Source organism: Tachypleus tridentatus, chromosome 12, assembly GCF_004210375.1.
Source record: "Tachypleus tridentatus isolate NWPU-2018 chromosome 12, ASM421037v1, whole genome shotgun sequence".
Taxonomy (NCBI): Eukaryota; Metazoa; Arthropoda; class Merostomata; order Xiphosura; family Limulidae; genus Tachypleus; species Tachypleus tridentatus.
Genome location: NC_134836.1, coordinates 6,899,084 through 6,914,567, shown reverse-complemented (window position 1 = coordinate 6,914,567; position 15,484 = coordinate 6,899,084). Strand labels below are relative to the sequence as shown.

The window sequence follows — 15,484 nt, the reverse complement described above, 5'->3', positions numbered from 1 at the left end:
AACTGGCTATCCAATAAAGAAAAAATACCTTAAGATAATTCTGTTTGCTACTTCATCTTAACTAAATAGCAATAACAGTTTTGAATCTTAATAAAAATTCCTTCTAAGGCCAAGTTAATTTATATATTATTTAGTAAATTAAAATCATGTCTTTGTATTAGTTATAAACTATGTAACAACAAATGTTATAGAGAACTACTGGCATTTGTGAAAGAGATAATATAATCAGGCAGGTTTTCTTTTGTGGTTTATCTCTTCAAAAAAACAAAGATTCAAACCCATAAAAAAAATAGGACATCTTAGTAATACTTATATACTGTAAGGGGTAACTTGTATTAAAGTCACTACACATCATAGAGGGCATTAAAAAAAACAGAAAATTGGCAAATGAGTACAAATAAAATTACCTTATACAGTTAAGTGAATAACTTAAATATTCCCTTTCAAAATTAAGATATGAAAATTATGTATTAGCAACATTTTGATGCATATTTTTTTTTTTTTTTTTTTTTTTTACAATGATGATAAAATAGCTCAAATTTTGAACATAACTAAATTGTTGCAACATACATGTTAGTTACCTGTATCAACAAGAGTTTAAGCATAATTTTTAAAACACTACAATAAACATGGCATGTCCAACTTCACTTTTGCTACTGTTTATGATAACATGTGCATGGTAACTTAGTCATTAAAAACCACATTTTAATCTTTCTTATGATGTAGGAGACTATTTTAAAATAGATAACAGAAACTAAATAAATGGTACTAAGCACATGAGAATTTAATGTTTCAATACTTAACAATCAGCCATTTTAGATCTTTACCTCAGGTACAAAATATTTTGGTCGAAGCTTTGTTAACAGTCCAAGTTTTTGACCCAAAGACTTGGCTTTATTTGCAGACAACAAAACTTTACGCAAAGGCCGACTGAGCCTGATAGGTACATCAGACATGAAGTCAACTCCACCAGCTACTGCCACTTCACATTGACCCGTAGCCAATAAGTTCATCGCTGTTGTTAAATACATTAACAAACTATTTAATTTTGATTATTCAATTAATATAGAATTATACATGTTACATTATTCATGATACTGTGTGTGTGTGATTTTACTGTAATGAAAAATGTATCTAATTAATCCACTACAATATTTGTTCAACTCAATACATTAAAAACACAGAGTTCATATATGCATATTATACTTTTCTAGGAAATAAGTTATTTTAGCATTTCATGCACATTGTTTTAATATGAAGTAGTGCAACAAATTATTAAAAAGTTAAATATTATAAAGTAAGAGTAATTCATAATATCTTAACCTTGCAATCACTGAAGAGAATCTCAAAACAAATCTATAGTTAAGGTTAAAAATAAAACAAACAAAAAACAATACAATTTTCTCTTTATATATATATATATATATATATATATATAGAGAGAGAGAGAGAGAGAGAGTTTTAGAAAGACATTTTTCATCCAAAATTATGACTTAACACAATAAACAAGACAAAAAGTTAAACACTTTATTTTACTAAACATGTATTTTTGATAATACTTACCTCCACTCACATTTGTAGCTATTACTCAACTGCCAGGTTTTCTTTATTTACCCATTTAAGCATTGATTGTTTTTTTTATCTCACTTGCTCCAATCTTTTCTATTCCACTTAACTGCCCTTGACGATATTTGTTTCACGACAATCTTCACAAAAATAAATGTGCCCTCTATCCCGATACTGTTTATAAACACCTTATTAAGATAATATTATAACTTCTTCTCCATCCCTGCCTAATATTGGCTCTTAGTGTGGAGAAAGTGTTTCAATGGAAGTATTATTTGAAAAATAGTTTAGATTTAAAAAAAAAAATGTTTACTTCCAAAACATACGTATGCAACTCTGCTCCTACTGACAACCAGAATATCATACAGAGAAGATGGAGGGATGGTGAGAGCATTACCAATACAGAAAGCAGGTGCAGAAAACATGCAAGTATCAATAGAAAATTGGCATCCTAGTGGGGTAAACCACAGTACATCCATAACAGGGATACTCTTCACACTGAACTTTGTTCCTGTATCAAAAGTGTACTTTTATGTGAGTGATCACCACTATAAGCTAACCCCAACCAGATAGCCAAGGTTCTACTTTTAGGGTTGGGATTAAGGGGTTTCGGTTCTTATATCCCATGCTGGTGGCTAGGACAACTGAACTGTAATGTTATACACATGCATACGCACACACACACACACTTAGGAGTGGATCCCAACCCGCAGGAAAAGAGTGATGCATTTGAGCTCTGTAATCATGATAAGAAAATAAGAAACACTAACGTGGGCAGATCTTCTCCCTCCACTCAAGCCTGAAAGGCAACACACCAGGCTCGAAATGATGAGATAATGTATGTCTTACTCAACCAAAGCAAACAGATTTCATCTAGTCTGGACACATGAGGATTTATCCTCAATCCCCAACCATGTAGATAACGTACATTCCACTTGCCCCCAAAACTGTAAGGAGGGCATGGAACAACTGTGCTTAACCAATAACCAGGGACCATTCTGTATTACAAATTACAAGAAATTAGTGGACTTAATCTATATTGATCCACATACCCATCTGGATAGCCAAGCACCAAATCTGAATCAGTATTATGAGTAAGCTTACATGTAAAGTTAGTGCCACTCCCACAAACACCTGGAAAATAAATGTAAGCACCCAGGTGGGAAGACCCCCAATTTTGCTCTCTTTTCCAAGAGAGAAGGAATTCACTTTAACAGCTCAATTGAAATGTCTCTTGTATACCACTCACGTGACTGGAAATCAGATGTGGTTAGGACTCCTTAGCACCACGAGTAGAATCTAGGGGTAATGGGTGTTGAGAGTCCTAAAGAACAGTGTAATAAATGAACTAATTTCCTAAATTTTTAAAAAGTAAATCAACCTATAACTATAGTGGGAGAGATGTACACAATGATCTCCAGTATGAAATTTGCCAATGCCATTAAGGACATAGAAATCCGATTAGATATGACCCACAGAAGATTCTTTGCCTTCTAAGATAACCCAGAATAAAAAGTTATTGTCTAGCATCTTTCAAGGTATTAGAGCAGATAACAAAACCTTCAAGACCCTCAACAAACATAGCCATAATCGAAACCATATCAGACACAGAAGTGAGAAAACAGGGGAAAAGTATTTTAACCCCTTTTCCTGTCTGTCAGTGTCTTGGGTAAGAACTGATATGAAGATGCAGAGCAAATGAGAAGGAAATCTATGAACAAACAATGCAGATCACTCTGACTAGCAATGTCTGAAATTCAGAAGACAAGTAAAATAAATCTTCCAGTAAAAATAGATCCACGGCATATAAGAATCAGGGCAAAAACATGTGTTGAGAAGGAATATACACTGTAATCTTAATATATCTGTTAGGGAACTAGAATGGTCATTTGGGACCATTCACCCAAAGAGTCTTGAAAAATCCCAAAATTACAGGGTACTAAAAAAATAATTATGTAGCCATGATAAACAAATGGTTGTCAATAAGGTAGCTTTACACAGGGAAACTATGGAAGATGAAAAAATCTCTACCAAAGAGCCAGGTAAAAAAACAAAAAACTAGTTATTGGTTAGAACTTCTGTTTACAATGACTTCAACCTCCTCTCAATACACCACTGTCAATGTGTATTATTTCTGTTGACAAACGTTCATTTCGGACTAAACAAAAACAAATGAGTATGTGGCAACCTTAGAAATAAAGATCTTATGTAATGCAAAAGACATAGTAATCTTCAAGCCTGAAACTTAAGCTTCTGGATAGCTGGGTGTACCAAGGCAGATCATGACAGTCTTGACAGAGATAACTGAAGAAGTGGGCACTCCAGGAGGTACTCCAGAAGTAAAAATCAGGGTGTAGCAGCCAATCAACAGGACCTAAAAAACAAATAATATTTAGTACCATGCGTAACATAAGAAGTGAAATAAAGCCTGTAGTTGTAATCCCACATTATACTTATGGAATATAACCATTGCTAAAACCCAAAGATGAGGTTGCTGGAAATCAAACTGCCAGTAGTTGGGTGATCTAATGAGAGGTCAATCCACCAATTAGAGTTGCAAAATTAGAACCAATCCAATATAATCTTGCAATACAGCATCTATTCTGTCAGGGGAAATCAGTTATGGCTGAGACAATTTATCTGCTACCAATAGCTAGCAGGGTGAAAAGATAGGAATAGTCTTGAGAAAGGAGATCTTAAATCGAAAACAAGAAACTGTGGACCAAGTGTCTCCTTGATCAGAAATACAATACTGCCATGAAATTTTGAGAATGAAGCCTGAAGATTTTCTCTTTAATAAGCCCAGACCATGAGGAAAGTCTTTGTCTGTGCAAAGACCCTAGAATGTTTAACTGTAGGTATATTATATATAACTGTCATAAATAACAACCAGGAAATTCACATCATAAATTGGCTTGCCAATTATAATTTGTTTTTAAAATTTTATTTCTTTAATAAAATGAACTAGATAATAGTAACAACATTCAAATTATTGCCAAACAATCGTAATACTGGGAATCCCATTAGTGTCACTTTGTAATAAAGTAATAACATTATCTGAATGAGATACTTATATACATTACCAAAACAGATGGCATATTGACACTAGTGGAAAGTGTCATGAGAGAAATATCACCAAGGGCAGTTAACCAGGATATAAAAGACTGAAGCAAGCAAAAAACAAAAAAAGAAGAAAAAGACAATTATAATAATGATAAAAAAAAAAAAGACTAATTTGTAGACGTGCAAAGGAAGAAGCCCTGGCAGTTGAGTAATAACTATAAGTGTCAATGGAGATACATACATTTTGAAATCATAATATGCATCTTTAAAACTCTACTGTTTGAAAATGTGACATAAAAGGACATCAGAAATAATGTACATCTACCTTTAAAAGCTTTTGTGTTTGAAACTGTGACATGTTACATAAGGTAGATAATATTCTTCACTTGTATTTATTTTTCACTTTTTGACCTGATACTTTTTTTTTTTCTTTACACAGTTCCTCATTTCACCTTGTTAAAAAGTTCATACTATTTCACAATTATGTCAATTTTGTATTGAGTAAAAAGTAAAAGATGGTGAAAGATAGAAAAAACAGATAACAATGGTAAATTCTTTTTTTTAATTCTGCCTCAAACTTTCAAATTGATTTTTTTGCAAAAGATACAAAATAACCTACTTTCACTTCAATAACAATTTAATTTTCAAGTAAAAATAGATTATAAGTAACAATTGTGGATACAAAATACTCATACAATTCACCATTAAATATCATTTATGTTAATATGAATTATTTAAAACTTGTATCAGTAATAAACCAAACAAAGCAAGTAAAATATTTGTTCAGTCACAAATAATAATAAATTCATACACATACGTATATAAAATATTATTCATGAATGTGAAAGAAAAACAAATTTTCAAACATACAAGAGAAACTTGGGAAAAGCATGGCAGGCTCAGTTATAAAAAAAACAAAAAAAACACTGGATGCTAACAAACGAACCACATTACAAATAAGGATGGGACAAGTTCACAAGATATTAACAGGAGTTAAGTAAATATATTCCAGAGTGTAATCTGAAAACTAGACACCAGCATCTATGGTAATCAGTATCAACAAATGTGGGTAGAAAAAAATAAAATGAAAGTAGCTTGAGAAAAAATACGTAACAGAACTTTGGATGGAAGTAGGAAGTGTAGCAGTATATACTAAATGGTCAAAGTTTGTTTATTTGTACATAATTCTGCTTAAACCTATTCATAAGAAGTATTGGTTCAGCAAAAGAGGCAAGAACATTCCAAACATATTTAACTACTTGTGAAGTTGGTCCACAAAATGTGATAAATCATAATGACACAAAAATACATATAAAGCATCATGCTTTGATCTAAAGAGAGAGATTGACGATTGATCTAAGAATGCAGATGAAGTCATCTACCATCAAAATAGCTGCCATTCTAGAAAATAAATCACAACAATTTCACCATATGAACTCTTTGTAAATAATAATAATAATAATAATGCAATGTCATCAAGCATAACAACCTATGTAACAAATTATGTATGATGTTTAGTGAAAGGAAAATATAGAACATTGCTGGTATTTAAGATTTAACAAGGCTAATTAAAGAAGTAATAGAATTTTTGCATAACTTTTTAAAAGAACTATTATTTCAATTAACTAAATGAAGATACAATCAGAATATCCCATGTTAATTTACGAGACTTGTTTACCACTGGGTCTATGCTGACGAATAAAATCAGTTAATTAACAATCACTTGAAAGCTTAACATGAAGAGCTAGATTGTTTCAACGGCGATATTTTTAACATATATTTTTTAATGATACAGACACAAGTGAATATAAAAATACTGACTTTACTTTGAAACTACCCCTGTATGAATTTCTTTATTCAAGACACAAACCTCTTCAAGTTGGAAGCTGTTTTTGCTTAATCTGCCACTCCTTAGCCTGTTATCAAACAAATGTTATTTGTAATAAGCGTTTGGTCAAACCCAAATGATAACGTTCCAAAAAATCCACCCATCACACATGAAAGATCATTCATACTATAAATTGACTGGTGAATTATACAGCAACTTGCAGGTTTTCATGCAAACCTTTAGACCAAATTTTACTGGTCATTTGCAACACACCAGTAGAAAGACTTTTGTTTTTGTTGTTTGTTTGCTCTCCCATGCATTATAAGAGCTGCAATTTTAACTTTTTCCTGACATGATATGTTTTCTTTGTTTCAAATAAGCAATAAACACACAAAAGTCTTGTTTACTATGTACCTAAAAACAAATACAGCACTAAAAAGTTGCTTTTCTATAACGTTGCAGAGAAAAGTATTTAAACAAGACTTTGTAAGAACGACAGTCAAAATATCAAAGTGTTCAAAATGCAAGACACATATCAGTTGGTTCAAAACCATTATGCATGTTATAAAAAACATCAACTGGTATTATGAACACAAGGTAAAAAATTTCAAGGAGAGAGAAAGAGAGACTGGGTCATAAACTAAGAGTAACAGTAATTAAAGTGAAGGTGTAAGTCAATTTATACTTAGGATTTATTACAAGATTTAGGAATCAATTAATCACAACATAGCTCTGTAGGTGTTTTATTTTTCTTTATGGTACTTTTTTATTTTTAACAATTGAAAGTTAAAAATTCAGCAGCAAACAGATATTATTTATATAAAAAAAAAACAGAATAAGTTACTTTCAACTAAAACAAATAAAAACTAGTTTTATACTAATAAAAAACAGCAGTGAAAATGTATCAGTAAGTTTCAAAACCTATCTTGTATTATTTTTCAATCCATTAAACTACATCAGCTAAAAGAATGAAAACAAAATGATTTACCTGTATTTACTGACTGATTAGATGAAATACAAGCCTGAGTAACAGTGTGTGCAGGAATTTTGTCAGAAAATCCTGCAGAAAGGGCAGCCTTGGGAAAAACAAATAATATAAATAATGTAATTTTCTCCAAGAACAGCAGGAAGTAACTAGTTTGTGAATTTATTGGAAATCCTACAAGAGAACTATAAACTTTGGGATTAAGTATCTTCCTTTAACTCACAATGATTAAAAAAAAAAAAAGAAAAAAGTTTTCATTAAAACATCAAGTAAGCACATACAATAAAAGGTAACAAGTCATAGGATTGTTTAATATAAATAATAACATGTTTTTTAAGTTGAAAATGTATTTTCAATAATACTTACCTCATCTCACACTACACCTGTTAATAGATTGACAGGACTTTTTCCTTTGCCCATCTAAGAATTGGTACAATTTGTACTTGATTATTCGTATTTTATTCCTCAATTAACTGCCCTTAGCAACATCTGTCTCATGATGATCTCCACCTTCATCAATGCACCCTTTATACTGGTACTGTACCTAAGTACCTCATTCAGATAACATTATCATGTTTTTCAAGACTGACCAAATCCACAGTATCTAACACCAGTTCTTGATGGAAAGGAAAGACAGGATAACGTGATTGAAGGTAAATATTATTATTAGAAATAAATTTTCAATTTAGGTAAATGTTAACTTTCAAAACGTACCTCCTCTCACACTACAACTACAATCCCACAATGATAAGTTGGAGGGGCCATTGAGAGCATTACCCATATATAATGTGGGCATGCTAGTAGAAGTTCAGTACCTTAGTGGATGAATTACTCTACACCCAGAATAAGTATGCTCTTCACCCTGAACTCAGAATGACAGGATCCTGCATGCCATACTCAACCTTAGGAAACAGAATTCATTCAGTCTAGAATTATGAATACTCACCCTTACTCCCCAACTATGTGGGCAAGATAGATTCCACTTACCCTTAGAATTATGAAGAGGATGTGGAACAAACTGTGCTCAACCAGGGATCCAGAATGGAGTATCTTCCACAAACAATGTATGGCACTGAGTTTTATTAAAAAGAAGGGCCACACTCAATCCAATCAGAGAGCCAAATGTGAAATCTGAACTGGTATAAGAGTAGGCTTCCACATAGGTTTTGTACTTCTCCTACAAATATCTGGGGGGAAGAAATTGTGTGGTAAGGACTCCCTAGCTTCACCAATAGAATTTGAGGGAAGGAAATCCTGAGGAACAATGATCTGAAAAACAGTTTCCTGAATTTTTAAAAGCAAACTGACCCTGATTTATTCTATTCAAATGATTGGCAAAGGCAGACAGAATTGCCTTATGTTTTACTCATGATAGTCTGAGTGGCAGTACAGACTAATACAGTAATACTATTTGGTCTGCCTCAAGGTAGCTTTATGGAATACCACACTTCTACAGAGCATGTTGCAATCTAGATAAAAGTATACTGTATTAATGGATACTCATGAATAATTGGTTTTATAAATGCATACCTGCAATATGTTTAAACAGTGGAATCCTGCAAAAATGAGGTAAGGGACACTAAAGTAGAGAAGAGACAATATTAGTAATGAATTTACTTAACATCTCAATCTAGTATGTGGTTAAGATAGCCACAAAAGTTAGTTGAAAAAATCTCAGAGGAAAATACTACCAGATCATGTAAATAATGCGAGATAAAAGTCAATATTTAAGGAAGTCCACATACCAGACTGCACAATGTCTTCTGAAAGCCATTCAACCAGGCTGTTAAGGACATAGAAATGTGAGGAAACCTGATGAAACAACTTGTAAAAATCTCAATCTCCAAAAAAGATCCCAGAGTAAGCAATATGAAAAATTTTCATACCATCCTCAACAAAATAACCACGGATAAATGCCAGGAAAGAGAAGGATCCCATAAAATAAAGTCATTGTCTGGCATAGTCTACCTTTTTCATACTAATGGTAGGAAAGCACTAAAATGTTTTATTTACATTATGCAAAAAAACAAACAAAAAACATTGAATAATAATAAGCAAGAAGCAAATAATTTCCTCCAGCTCTAATAATTTTTTTGGCTTTCTAACTATAAGATAACCATTAAAAATTCATCCAAGCTAGTCATTATTTCCCACAGAAATGAAACTTGAACTCTGAAAAAATGACAATTCTCAATTCAAAAAATGGAGTAATATAACTCATTAGTAGATAGATAAAAACCCTGGCTTTTACTGGTTTTATGCAATATAGAATTAAATATAAGAGAAAACTATTAACAAATCCCAAAAGACAGGGTATAGTACATGGGTGTGGCAAGAGGGGTCCAACTTCCTATTTGATGGGTTTTTGGTCAAACAAAATTAAAAGCTATCAAAATTATGGTTTGTCTCAGCAATGATGATTTTATAATGAATAATTTACATTAAATTTCATACTTCCTGGAGAGTGACAAATAAAATAGAAAAGAAGGGATGCCTAGACAAAAGGATTTTTTAAAGTATTTTTTTTATAAACATTAAGAACTTAAAATATACATACCTTTAAGATACGGATTATTAGCTATGATTTTATGCTATACTAATTGGCACAACAAAAACGAGTTGAATAAAATTTTTTAAAGTAAATCACTAAAACCCCCATGACATGCCCCATAAATAATGCTCATGCAGAAAGAGTTAACGAAATACATACTGTTTCACCACATTATACTGTGTCCAGTCTCTTTCTTTTCTCAGAACTCAGTCAGTCAAGGTCAAAGAATTCAAATTTTGCTCCATATACATTTCTTTGGAACCTACTTGATTACTTTAAGGTAAATTGTAGCAAATGAGAATAACACATCTGTATCATTATTAATGTAGTAGTATCACACAAAAAATGATTTCAAAAAGATGCCTGTAGGCAGGTTTCACTTTTAACAAAACATTTCATATAAGAAACAGAATTCATTGTACTTTTATTTGTTTTTTTTGGAATGCATTTCTTGTCACATGTTGTTAACATTTAATAAAAGATCATATTTGTAAAATCAACAATTGTCTTGTGATAATTTCTGTGGGGAAAAAAAAAAATCTAATTCATTTACAAAATTAAGGATAAAATGTGAATATTCAAAACTTTTGCCCTACCTCCCTGGCTATGTTACTTGTGCGTACTTCTTGAATAACTGTTCCTACAATGATGTAATCCACTATTTCTGAATAACAAATAATAATTATTCACATTTAAAAAATGAGATTTTGTGTCTTAACTGTTTAAGATTACTGTAACCCTGCACATTTATTTTCTCAACACTGAGCATCATACATTCATTTGTCTATTTGATACAATATTGACACACAAGTAAGGTCCATAAGATTTGCCACTTTTATAAATAAAACCTTACATTTCCTCTTTTAATATAACTTTTTTTTCTCCAAACAATGAGCTTACTGAATTTAATAAAAAGACAAGAATAGCAAAATCTTTTAAACCTTCTAATATTCAAGTCAAACATTTGAAAAAAAAGTATTAATTTCTATGGATATAGTTGTGGCCATTCAAACAGGAACTTGCCTATATTTTACTTATTACTGTTTAAAAATGTCTTGGAACATGGATTATGACACACACACACAGCTACTATACTTTAAAAGTGTGAAGGACAAAAATGAATGCTAAATAAAAAAAGCTACATAGAGTGACTACTGACATGGAAAAAACACCAAAAAACCAAAGAATATAGGGATGGAACTAAACATATCACTTGATTGAGAAGTGATCACGTAACAAATTATGTTATCTCACCTTTACATGGTTTGTTTTTAATTTCACAAAAAGCTACACAAGAGCTATTATCACCACCTACCAACAACTCTTGGAGTACTTTTTATACTAATGAATAGTGAGATTGACTATTACATTATAATGTTCCCACAGTTGAAAAGGTGAGCATGTTTGATGTGATGGGAATTTCAACCCACAACTCTCAGATTACAAGTTGAACCAGAATCTCATCATTATTCCATTCCTTTAGTTAACGTTAGAGTACTACTTTTTCAGTAGAGTGACATTCTACAGTTAAAAATTTTGGTTCTTTTTGCTTTGGTAGTAACGGAGTCGATAATGTAGAGAATTTTATTCTCCATGTAAAGTCAGAACAGCAAAGTCTGTAACATTAGCCCATCAAGTGATATGTTCATTATCACACTTTTTAGCTTAATAGCTAGCCCAAAAGATTCATTATTTAGTAATAAAATATTTCAATGAGAATTGACAATTAGATTAGTGTGTTAGGCACCTTCTAGGATGTAGTTTTTCTATTCAACAGAGTAAGAAATAATATTCCAAAGTAGTAAAAGTTTACTTGGAATATAACTTTGATAAAACTAGAATTTAATTTTGTTTTTTTTAACAAACACACAGAGTGTACTATTTTACAACATTCAGGAAAATTATAAAATCAGCCATTTTTTCAAGCAAGATAAATTAGGTAACTGAAAAGTTGAAAGTTTCTTGTAATCCTGAAGTACTTTGTACAATAACAATAAAACCCACTTGATTATACATACATATGTATTTCTAATAAACTGGCATGATAAACATACAGCAATTGATAATCCTTTCTTCACAAAACCCCATGTCACAGGTTTTTAGTTCATTCTGGACCTGCCATGGCTAAGTGAAATTATAGTATGAAATAATTCTTTTTGTAATGAGAACATCAATACTGTTTAATACACGTTTATTATGAAATTGTAATAATTATGAAAATTAATTATGGTTTGACAAAATGCTTCATTCAAACAGTCTATTATATTGTGCTACCAAAACACATCATTGTCCACTTGTTCCAAAATGATTCTAATAGCATGATCACTTTCACAGTCAAAGAACACAAACAAAACATAGAAAACTCCACTTGCTGTTACAGTAGTCTAAACATACTTAACAATAATTTATAACAAGTTTTACTTTCAGTAAAATACTGTACAACTCTTCTAATTCACTTCTCTAAAGACTAGTGTTTCTATTACATGTACATGAAACTTACACAAAGCGATTGTTGTTTGTTTTCGTAGTTTAAAAAAAAGAAAGAACATAAATACAACACAATGGTGAAATATCTTACCTTTTTTTATCCCTGCTTTCCTAACCACTGACCTACATTAAAAAAAGGTTTTTGAAACATTGAAAAGCATTAAAAATTGGAGTTGCATGAGAATGTGACAAAACATTACCTTTAAAAGAGCAGCCTTTTAAAAACAAAAGCAAGTTTGTTAAAGGAATTGATAAAAAGTTAAAAATATATTTGAATCAAATATATTTCTGCTGCTGAATTCTGACACAAAGGAACGTAACAACATCTACCAGGAAAAATATTTCTAGAAAAGTAGTTTTGACTGAATAACTTGAAGAGTGATAATCAAATTGATGTGGTAGTTGGAAATATCTTTGAGATCCAAGTGCAGCTGGATAAGGAAGTCTAATAATTTCAGGAATTGTGGTGTGATAGTTTGTATTTTTTTAATATTTAAAATGCATCAATTTTTTTACATCCTCCTCATGTGAAATTTGATAAGGCTTAGCCAGTATAAACACAGGAATACAAAAAAACTTGTAACATTGTCAAGAGTGGAAGTATTGTTTTCACTATATTTCTCTCGTCATTCTTCATTGTTTTAAGAAAAACAACTGAAATCTTAGAACTTGTTAGTAACAGTAAACATAATTTTATATATATATATAAAGCGATGTACAGCAAGTGAAATGTGATTGTATTTTATAAAATACTGGTGTAATTTATATTTATTTCCTAATTTTTATGGTGATTATGAAGTCAGTTAAATTGACTAACCCCATGTAACAGAGAAATAGCAACTTAAATCTGACAATTTTCAAATGAAAGATGTTTTAGTATTAAAAAATCAAAATTATTTTGCATGTTGGACACACTGCACTCCAGAACTTTTAATTCAAAACAAGAAAGGTAATATTTGTATGGTGCACTGTTCATTCAGATAAGAGATATTTTTGTATAAAAGGAAGACAGAAAAAATGATGCTACATTCAGGTTCTATAGCTACCGATTGGACAAACAAATACTATTTCATCTCATAAGCACAATACCCAACTTATTTTATAATAAAAGTTTTAAAAATAAAACATACAAGAGAGCATGTCTCATCAGGTCATTTGCCATAAGATCCTTGTAGTTAGTCTGAGACATTAAGAAAGGGGTCCGAGCACCTTCTACTAACACCACATTCTTTATTCCTGGTTTTTCTAAGGATTTTTTTCCACCTAAAATACATGTCAGAATTATGTACATTTCTGAAGAAAGAAACTACTACAAAACTCTTCTGAATATTCTACAGAAATGTTATCTAAACTGCCAACCAAAATAACAACTTACATTTGGGTTATTCTTTGGTGCACATTCTTACAAAATCACAGTTTTAGTGTATTAGATCTTTTTTTCTTGGAACAAAGCTTAAAAACTTATGTTACTACTTGGTGTAAAAATATAAAAAAGTGCTATAAAAAAGGTATATAAACATTTAAATATTGTTTTTGTTTTGTATAAAACCAAAACCATTATGCAAACTGTTAAATTGTCAAAATCTTAAATAATAATGAGAATACATTGAAGCAAACCTTTGTTTCAAACTCTCTTTTGTATTCCAATTACCCTTCAGAAACTTTTTGTATCAAAAATTGAGATATCAAAATATAAAATAATAAATAAGAAACTTAAAAACCTCACTAATCTTCACTATTTCTCTTTTACTAAATTCAACATTTCTAAGTATAAAGTTAAGCTTTCTTTTTTTCTTAAAAATCACCTTACCAAAGCATTTTTTTTTCAATCACTACCTGATTGAAGGGAAATGACAATGTTTTAGTGGTGTAAAAGTGCAAATAAAACAAAAACACTTCACTGAAGAAAAGACTACCTCCTACAAGTTCATGATAAACTTTAGACTATTTACAGAGCTTTTAATCAAATTCTTCCGAAATTCATGCATAGTTAGATATACAGATGAATAAATATTGATGAATTATTGAAGCATTTTAAAACAATTGTTGCAACTTAATATATACAAAACTAAACTTGAGCTCCATACAACATGAAATCTTCCTTTATCCAAAAACTAAGAAACATTCTCATCTCAAAAAATTTAAATCAACAGTTCTAAGACTGCCTCCTCACCTATTTAGTGACTGAAGACTATGTCACAAATTAGAGACAAGTCATACTTGTAAACAAATGTACAACTTGATAATACCCAAATCTTAAAAGCAACAACTAATTTTACTAACTACTTATTTTGTTTTGACTGACAATGAAATCGTGAAACTGAATTCACTAAGGACTATCTTGATTTGTTACTTATGACCCTCTTTTTTTGTTTACTGATGTCAACTAATGTAACTTATATGGATTTGGGAACTTAATATAGAATATTCTATAAAACACTATTATCAGTTTTGCATTCAAAGCAAATTCTGGCTTAGCAAAATATGAAAACAACACTTACAGTCTCTCTCAAAACATAATAGTACCAAAAATAAATATTCTAAAAAACAAAAATGAAATCTTTAAAAAGCTTTTAAACAAGAAATAATTCACAATATTAACAACTGAAAAAATCTAATTGTAGTATTAAAAAGTTTACAAGTTCCATACCACTATAAGCTAACATGCCATTTTGCACATAGTTATATTAAAATAAATTTTCCAAAAGCAAATGATATAATAAAATGCCATAGATCAGAGAGATTCTGATGCAAATTACTCTTACACTCAGATTACAAAAATATGATCAGATACAGGATTTAATATTTCCAAGATGAGGTTATCCTTTGTATTTAATAACACTGAAAAACTATTGAATATAGATCAACTTAGGACCCCACAACCATATAGAAAGGAACCTGTGACAGATTGTACCAAAGCTGTAATAAATACTATGGGGAGTTTTGTAACAAAAAAAATCTAAAAAAAAACATGTAGATCAGTGATAACTATTCATATGCTTCA

At 30.7% G+C, this 15,484-nt stretch overlaps 1 protein-coding gene across 1 annotated transcript in view; it reads right to left on the bottom strand.

The window, feature by feature from the left end:
- The window catches only part of Mtpbeta (mitochondrial trifunctional protein beta subunit), a 44,316-nt gene that overhangs the window by 21,711 nt on the left and 7,121 nt on the right, over positions 1 to 15,484 (bottom strand). The window contains exons 3-7 of the mRNA XM_076469699.1: positions 13,611 to 13,743; positions 12,572 to 12,603; positions 10,590 to 10,657; positions 7,446 to 7,533; positions 828 to 1,015 (exon numbers count right to left, since the gene is read on the bottom strand). Coding sequence (XP_076325814.1) covers positions 828 to 1,015; positions 7,446 to 7,533; positions 10,590 to 10,657; positions 12,572 to 12,603; positions 13,611 to 13,743 — 509 coding nt within the window. The remainder of the gene's footprint in view (positions 1 to 827; positions 1,016 to 7,445; positions 7,534 to 10,589; positions 10,658 to 12,571; positions 12,604 to 13,610; positions 13,744 to 15,484) is intronic.